Below are 8,960 nucleotides of genomic sequence, written 5' to 3' on the forward strand. Positions count from 1 at the left end.
CTATGCAGAATGAAAGACTCTGCTCCTTATCTGGAGCTTCTTTCTCACACTCTAGATCAGGGATTTCAAAGTGGGACTGAGGAGACTGTAGGAGAAGGAAAACACCACCTCAGAGGAGTTACTGCTCCAGGCACCACGCACACAGAGATGGCATTTCTGTTCAACAGAGCACCCCCAGTTAGGTGGCAGTTGCAGGCTGAGAAGCTTTTGTCCCATCCTGGTTCTCAGCAGATGTGCAGCATGGTGGCCATGATGTGCAGATAAGACATCAGGATTAGGTCTAAAGGGAAGGGGAGGAAGTACACACAAGCATCAAATATCAGGGCTTCACAGACACTTGTGTCAGTGCAAGTCAGCTTTAAGACAACAAGGATTTCACAGAAGTAGTGCCCAACCTCAGAGGGACTACAAAAACGGTAGGTGTAAAGCCAGAGACGCTTTTAGCAAACCAAATATGAACCCAAAAGCCCATGAAAATGCTGCAAGGGGGAGGCACATCCTCCAGGTCATAATGAGGCCACAGCAGAGGGGATGGCAAATTGCCACTCAGTGATCACAAGGCATCACAGCCAGCAGCACAGGCTCTGTAAGAGCACAGACTAAATAAAGGGGCATCTGTATCCCATGCCCAGCAAGAGATGCTCCTGCCTTGTCCAAGGAGGTTCCTCAGCATTCAGGTGTATCTTCTTAAAGGCATAGTACATGTCCAGCATGGAGAAGGGGCAGAGGAAGTAGTAGGTGGGGCTGTGGAGGTGGTACCTGAGGCAAATAAGCACAAAGGCAAGTAGAGGACATAGAAAAGACCAAAAAAGACCTTCTGGAAGGGAAGGTCCAAGGAAATGGAAAGAAAATTGAGAGTTTTCCTAAGATGTTGTGTCCTGTACTCCTTGTAACACATCTCGATGTCTTCAGTTTAAAAAGGACATCGAGACACTTGAATGTGTCCAGAGAAGGGCAACAAGGCTGGGGAGAGGCCTTGAGCACAGCCCTGTGAGGAGAGGCTGAGGGAGCTGGGGTTGCTTAGCCTGGAGAAGAGGAGGCGCAGGGGTGACCTCATTGCCCTCTACAACTACCTGAAAGGTGGTTGTAGCCAGGAAGGGGTTGGTCTCTTCTCCCAGGCAAGCAGCACCAGAACAAGAGGACACAGTCTCAAGCTGCGCCAGGGGAGGTTTAGACTCGAGGTGAGGAGGAAATTCTTCACTGAAAGAGTCGTTCAGCATTGGAATGTGCTGCCCAGGGAGGTGGTAGAGTCACCATCCCTGGAGGTGTTCAAGGGGAGATTGGATGTGGCACTTGGTGCCATGGTCTAGTCATGGGTCTGTGGTGACAGGTTGGACTCGATGATCCTCGAGGTCTCTTCCAGCCTTGGCGATACTGTGATAGTGATCTCCCTTCTCCCTGCTTTTCCCTCTGACTCCAGCAGATGTACCACCTTCACCATGCTGAGCAGTGCAGAGCTGAACTGCAAGCTCCCATCTCTGCACACACTTTGGTCAGTTTTGAACAACCCTGCATAACTTCACTGCCTCACTTGATTGCTTTCTTTGTCTGAGCTAGGTTGGGGGGATTATTTTGAGGCTCTGATGGAGAAAGGAACAGCAAGTGTCCAGTTAAGTCAGAACAGCTTCCAAGCAGCTAATTTCAATGAAGTCCATGTTAAGATGAATGCAAAGTCCACAATTTAATTCCAATTTTACTGAAATTTACACTGCTTAGCATTTCTGATGCATTCCTGTGTCCTCTTTACCTTGGTGAAACATTCACACTCAGTCCAGCTGTTACACCATCATTCTACCTACCTACCTACCTACCTACCTATGTATGTATCCTGGCCAAGCTGTCAGCCCCTGGCTTGGACAGCAGCACTCTGAGCTGGGTTAGGAACTGGCTGGAGGCTGAGCCCAGAGAGTGGTGGTGAATGGTGTCACATCCAGCTGGCAGCCAGGCACTAGTGGAGTCCCCCAGGGATCAGTGCTGGGCCCTGTGCTCTTTAACATCTTTATTGATGATCTGGAGGAGGGCATTGAGTCCATCATCAGTAAATTTGCAGATGACACCAAGCTGGGGGCAGGTATTGATCTGCTGGAGGGTAGAGAAGCTCTGCAGAGGGACCTGGACAGGCTGGACAGATGGGCAGAGTCCAAGGGCAGGAGACTGAACACATCCAAGTCCCAGGTTCTGCACATTGGCCACAACAACCCCAGGCAGTGCTACAGGCTGGGGTCAGAGTGGCTGAGAGCAGCCAGGCAGAAAGGGACCTGGGGGTGCTGGTTGATAGTAGGCTGAACATGAGCCAGCAGTGTGCCCAGGCAGCCAAGAAGGCCAATGGCATCCTGGCCTGCATCAGGAACAGTGTGGCCAGCAGGAGCAGGGAGGTCATTCTGCCTCTGTACACTGCACTGGTTAGGCCACATGTTGAGTCCATATGTCCAGTTCTGGGCCCCTCAGTTTAGGAAGGAGGTTGACTTGCTGGAACATATCCAGAGAAGGGCAACGAAGTTGGTGAGAGGCTTGGAACACAGCCCTGTGAGGAGAGGCTGAGGGAGCTGGGGTTGCTTAGCCTGGAGAAGAGGAGGCTCAGGGGTGACCTTCTTGCTGTCTACAACTACCTGAAGGGTAGCCAGGCAGAGGTTGGTCTCTTCTCCCAGGCAGCCAGCACCAGAACAAGAGGACACAGTCTCAAGCTGTGCCAGGGGAGGTTCAGGCTGGAGGTCAGGAGGAGGTTCTACACAGAGAGAGTGATTGCCCATTGGAATGGGCTGCCTGGGGAGGTGGTGGAATTGCCATCGCTGGAGGTGTTCAGGAGGAGACTTGACAGGGTGCTTGGTTGCATGGGTTAGTTGGTTGGGTGATGTTGGATGATAGGTTGGACTCGATGATCTTGAAGGTCTCTTCCAACCTGGTCTATTCTATTCTATTCTATTCTATTCTATTCTATTCTATTCTATTCTATTCTATTCTATTCTATTCTGCTATCAAACTATCCATGAAACTATCTGTGTATCTATCTACCTACCTATCTGTCCATCCATCTACCTACCTACATACCTAGATCATGCAACCATATTTATTTCTTTATTGTTTGTTTGTTTTTCATCTAACTTGAATTTAGATTTCTGAACACATTGAGAGCTACAGCTGAACATACAGCAGATAATTACAGCTGCAAGAATGTTTAGTGGCATTTGCACCCAGGACCTTCCCTACCTGCAGCATCTGCACATCTTTGTGTCTAAAGCCGAAGTCTGCCATGTGATGTGCCTGAAGGACACTGCTTGGATCCCCAACAAACAGTGCAAAACCTGAGGCACACGAAGGACAGGGAGGTGATTCAGGGCAGCCAGCATGGCTTCACCCAAGGCAAGTCCTGCCTCACCCCAAGGCTAGAATCTGTCCCACTGAGCACAAGAGAGCAGAGACCCATGCTGGCAAGGCAAGGGCTGCCGTGTGGGCAAGGCTCCTGCCAAATCCGGCACTATGGGCTAGGGGAGTGTTGTGCATTGTTTTGAGCAAGAGGGGCCTTGGGTCCCAGGAACGCCTGTGCAATTCAGGCCTTGAAGAATTCTCTGTTGATAATATAGTGGCGCCGTAAGAGATGTGAGAAAGTGCTGATTGCTTGGTATGCTGAAGTCCAGCTGCCCCTGAGATGGGAGGCAAGCAAGATAAGGAGGAGGCGAGATCTGGGAAAGAGAGCAATTAGGCCGGATAGAAGAATTCCACAGAGTTGTGAAAACAATGATGTAACCTTTTAGAGAGCAACCAATAGTATGTTGCCAAGTGGGCATAATTATAGCAAACTGTATATAAGATGTGTCTGATGCTCAATAAAGTTGGATTCCGCTGATCAAATTGGTCGAATAAGCGGCCCCTTCTTGCAGTAGGGGAGCAATAGAAAAGCTTTGGCAGCTCCAGGTGTGACACTGGGCTTTGTTGGGCCATGGGTTGGGGTAGTGTCTCCTGGCTGGATGAGGGCACACAGCTGGACACAGGCAGAAAGCTCTGCAAAGGGAGAGTGTAGAGAATCAGTGTATTGTTTTGGTTGGAAGAGACCCTTAAGGTCATGGAGTCCAAGCCTTGCAGAGGAGGTTGGCAACCTGCCTGGAGGGCAGCTCTTGCTCCAGCTTGGGTTTGCATTTGGGCTGAATGCAGCTGAGAGGGGAAGAAGGGATCTGACCCAAAGGGATGGGTGCAGGCTGTGAGGGGTGCTGAGGGTGAAAGTTTCTGGAAGAGCAAAGAGCCCCCAAGGCTCCTTTGGTGCCATTTGCAAAGGGGAACATGGGACAGACAACAAGTGCCCTGCAGTCCTGTTGTGTTTGCCCTTCCTGAATGGGGAGGGCAGGAAAGCATTTGGGCTCCCCACAGATACCACCCCAGTTCCCACAGCTGCCTGCCCGTGCACAGGCCAGGGGATGAGGGCACAGAGCTGCACACAGGCAGAAAGCTCTGCAAAGGGAGACTGTAGAGAAGCAATGTATTGTTTTGGTTGGAAAAAGACCCTTAAGGTCATGGAGTCCAAGCCTTGTAGAGAAGGAGGGTGCCAATCTGCCTGGAGGGTAACCTGCCTGGCGAGCTCCATTCTCGCTCACCCCAGCACCAGCCCGGTTCTGGCCCCATTGCAATTCCAGCCTCGCCTTCGCCAGCCTCACTGCCACCTATGGCTTCATTCCCTCCAACCCGAACAACAACCCTGTTCCTGCCTCGGTACCAGCCCCGGCCCCAGCACCATCCTAGCTCGACGCCATGCTCAGCCCCATTCCCGGCTCCTCCCACCCCTACTCAGCCGTATCCCCAGCCCCATTCCCGCCGACCTCAGCCCAGGTCCAGGTGCAGCCGACCGCCCCATCCCGAGCACCGCCTACCGCAGCACCACCTTGGCCCCATCCCAACTCCAGTGCCAGCTCCGCCCACCCCAGTCCCAGCCGTGCCCCAGTCCCAGCCCCAGCCACGCCCCAGTCCCAGCCCCAGCCGCGCCCCCGTCCCAGCCCCGCCGTGCCCCAGCCCCGCGGTGCCCCAGTCCCAGCCCCGCCGTGCCCCAAGCCCAGCCCCAGCCGCGCCCCAGTCCCAGCCCCGCGGTGCCCCAGGCCCAGCCGCGCCCCAGTCCCAGCCCCGCGGTGCCCCAGTCCCAGCCCCGCGGTGCCCCAGGCCCAGCCGCGCCCCAGTCCCAGCCCCGCAGTGCCCCAGTCCCAGCCCCAGCCGCGCCCCAGTCCCAGCCCCGCGGTGCCCCAGTCCCAGCCCCAGCCGCGTCCCAGTCCCAGCCCCGCGGTGCCCCCGTCCCAGCCCCGCGGTGCCCCAGGCCCAGCCCCAGCCGCGCCCCAGTCCCAGCCCCGCGGTGCCCCAGTCCCAGCCCCGCGGTGCCCCAGTCCCAGCCCCAGCCGCGCCCCCGTCCCAGCCCCGCCGTGCCCCAGCCCCGCGGTGCCCCAGTCCCAGCCCCGCCGTGCCCCAAGCCCAGCCCCAGCCGCGCCCCAGTCCCAGCCCCGCGGTGCCCCAGGCCCAGCCGCGCCCCAGTCCCAGCCCCGCGGTGCCCCAGTCCCAGCCCCGCGGTGCCCCAGGCCCAGCCGCGCCCCAGTCCCAGCCCCGCAGTGCCCCAGTCCCAGCCCCAGCCGCGCCCCAGTCCCAGCCCCGCGGTGCCCCAGTCCCAGCCCCAGCCGCGTCCCAGTCCCAGCCCCGCGGTGCCCCAGTCCCAGCCCCGCGGTGCCCCAGTCCCAGCCCCAGCCGCGCCCCAGTCCCAGCCCCGCGGTGCCCCAGTCCCAGCCCCAGCCGCGTCCCAGTCCCAGCCCCGCGGTGCCCCAGCCCCGCGGTGCCCCAGCCCCGCGGTGCCCCAGCCCCGCGGTGCCCCAGCCCCGCGGTGCCCCAGCCCCGCGGTGCCCCAGCCCCGCGGTGCCCCAGCCCCGCGGTGCCCCAGCCCCGCGGTGCCCCAGTCCCAGCTCCGCGGTTTCCGGCTGGAGCTGCAGGTGCGCGGTGTGAAGCCCGTGGCGCCTCCCAGCGCTGGCCGAGACAAAGCGCTTCACGCCCGGGTTTCTGTGAAATCTTGCTGCGAACGAGCCGTGTCGCCTCCTCGTAGCAGTCTTCAGTGGAATGCCCTTGCCCATAGAAACCACAGAGCAACTTCCCTTATGCATGGAGTTCCAGGGAAAACTAACTTCAGCCGAGACAAATAGGATAGATATTTAACAGCCACAAGTCCTGGCCGTGTGGAAATAAGCAGGAAAAGCGCGGTGAAATGACTAACAGTCCCTGTCAGAAGCAGCTTTTCCTGCCTTCCCAGGGTCTCCGCTAGGGGCATGCCCGATGGGAAGATCCCACAGGAGCCTCTGTCTTGTGTTTCTCACCTGAAAGGCAGGCAGTGTGCTCAGGCTGGGTCAGGCACATGAGGGCGCTCCAAGAGCCATGGAAAGAATGATGTGGAGGATCTGGCTGCTGGGTTCTGCATGGGCAGGCAGCCGTGGGAGCTGGGGTGGGTGTCTGTGGTGAGCCCAAATTCTTTCCTGCCCTCCCCAGGAAGGGAAAAGACAGCTGGAGTGCAGGGCACTTGTCTGTCCCATGTTACCCTTTGGGACAGCACAGAAAGAACCTCGGGGGCCCTGTACTCTCCAGAGACATTCACCCTCACAGCCTGAGTCCATCCATGGAGAATCAGATCCCTTCTTCCTCTGTGGGATGATGGGAAGATCAACATCCTCCGTGTGGGAGTCGTTTCATAAATGTGGAGTGTTAGCAAATAGCTGTACCACTACTACTCAATTTTATGTTTGGCTTCTCTATTAATAAAAAGCTCTTGTTGTTTTCCAATTTCCCCAGAGTTCTTACCACTGATCTGATCTGATTTTTATTGCCTTGAACAGCAGTGGCATAGACACTTGTGTGTCAGCATTTCCCTGATCCATTGGATTCCATTTTCCTGACTTTCTTTAGCATATTGGAAACTAGAAATCACAAAATCACAGAAAGCCTCTGGATGGAAGAGGCCTCAAAGCTCATCCAGTCCAACTTTGACCCAGCACTGAAGAGTCAACACCAAACCATGTCCCTAAGCGCCAGGTCCACATGCTGCTTAAACACCTCCAGGGACAGCGAACCAGCACTGCCCTGGGCAGACCATTCCAACATCTGATAGCCCTCTCTGTGAAGAGGGCCATCTAAGTATGGACACCTCAGCTAGGTTCAGGTGTGCTGCCCACTCAGGTGCTTTTGCCCTGCCTCCATCTCCCTCCAGTCAATCACTGTTTCCTCAGCAAAAATCTCTGTTTGATTTGGTCCTTGGGAGCCACCTGTGGGGTTTGAGATTTGGGTCTGAGGAGGGATTTTAGTCTGGGTATACAAGAGGGAGATGGTAAGGAAAGGAGAGCTGAAGAGCACTACAGGGAAGGGAGGAGGAGGTGACAAGTGGATCTTGCAGGGAGCAGCTGTAGGTGGAGAAGTGGATGAAAGAACCTATGAGGAAATGGCTGAGAATGGAAATGAACTTGGCAGAAGTCAAGGGTGAAATCCAAACTTTCATCAGTCAGCAATTTGGCAACAAGTGCTTCTGCAGCAGTGGTGGCTGTGGCTGAGGCCCCTCAAAGGGAAGATCCTGCCAGAGTCTGCACCTGGTGTGTGGGTCTCAGGGTCCTACCCAGTGCTTTGGGTGATGGTGCCAGGCTCTGCCTGGCCAGAGGGTGCTGTGTTGCTGGGAGAAGAGCCACACAAAGCATCATGGAGGAGTAAGCATTGCAATGATGACAATTGTGTTGGGGCTTCTGTCAGTGGCACAAGTGCTGTTGGTGGTCTCTGCTCCTCGGCCGCCCTTGGCCACGGGGAGCCAGCACAAGCTGGTCTGCAGCTCTCTGCTTTTGCTGTTGCAGGAAGGGAAACATTGCCAGGGCAAATACAGGTGGGGAAGGAGGCTCCAGGTTTTTACTGTGGCTCCCTGCTCTCCTGCTCTGTGCTCTCTTGTGTCCATAAGAGACATGAGCCCTCTGCTTGTGGGCACATGCACCAAAGCTTCTTCACACCTGCTTCAATGGCAGCTTGTTGAGAAGGAAAGTTCAGCTCAGGCTGGTATTATGCTGAATCCATTAATCTGTTCCTGTGACAAGTGTTGTTTACTGGCATTGCTGAATTGCAAGCACAGTCAGGGAACAAGGGTCAGCCTTCTGGAGAGACCACAGGTTCCCCATTTTGCTTGTGTGTGTGTGAAAGGCATGAGACAGAGGGCTTTTCCCACTTGCTGCCTCTAGCTCTTCCTCTGTCTTGTCCTGGCAGATGTGGGACTTTGCCCTCTCATGCTTTATCATGCTGAGAACTCCCTCTGTGCTGTCAGGATCCTATTTTGCCCTTAATCACCACCCATGTGCCATTGCTGACCTCTTTGCTCTCTGCACTCCTTTCTTTCTCCCTTGGTGTCCATTTTCTCTCCCTTCACATGGCTTGAAGGCTCTGAAGGTGACTGATGCTGTTTAAGCTTGCTGCTCTTCACATGTCACACAGGACACTGGAGACTACTGGGCCATTGGCAGAGAGGTTGAAAGCAGTGGCACAGCCTGGACTTTGCAGGCCTCAGAGTCAGCATCCATCCTCCCTCCTCCACCCCAGTCCTGCCCCACAGCTAGGGAAAACAGCTTGTGATTAAGCACAAGCAGATCCTACTTGAAGAGATCCTGAAGGACAGAGTTTAGCACCAGGCTTGGTAGAGTTAGGTAATTGTGGGGTAATTGTTAATGGATGATCTTAAAGTTACAGTGATTGCAGCAGGTGACTTGGTTGCATTTGGAGTCCTGAGGACCAGTAAGGAGTTTGTGCTTGGTTTATAAATTCCCCACAGTATCAGTGTTTATTTCAGTGTCATTTACATCAGCAGCATGCAGTTTGTGCTGCCACTGAGACCATTTCCCAGTGCCTTAGGGAGGTGTTTCTGTTCCATGTCTTGTGTCTGAGGCTGAAAGAGAAGAATGTGTCTTTCCCTTTGCCTCCACTGGAAACCA

General features: G+C 55.1%; 1 protein-coding gene across 1 annotated transcript; it reads right to left on the reverse strand.

The window, feature by feature from the left end:
* Positions 1-673, reverse strand: LOC137455340 (olfactory receptor 2A2-like). The gene is given in 4 exon segments (XM_068166064.1): positions 1-125; positions 128-413; positions 415-634; positions 636-673. Coding segments are annotated over 4 exon segments (669 nt in total).
* Positions 674-8,960: the final 8,287 nt, after the last annotated feature.

This window comes from Melanerpes formicivorus, unplaced genomic scaffold, assembly GCF_026170545.1.
Source record: "Melanerpes formicivorus ecotype bairdi unplaced genomic scaffold, bMelFor1.0.p_v2 SCAF_96, whole genome shotgun sequence".
In the NCBI taxonomy this organism is placed as follows: Eukaryota; Metazoa; Chordata; class Aves; order Piciformes; family Picidae; genus Melanerpes; species Melanerpes formicivorus.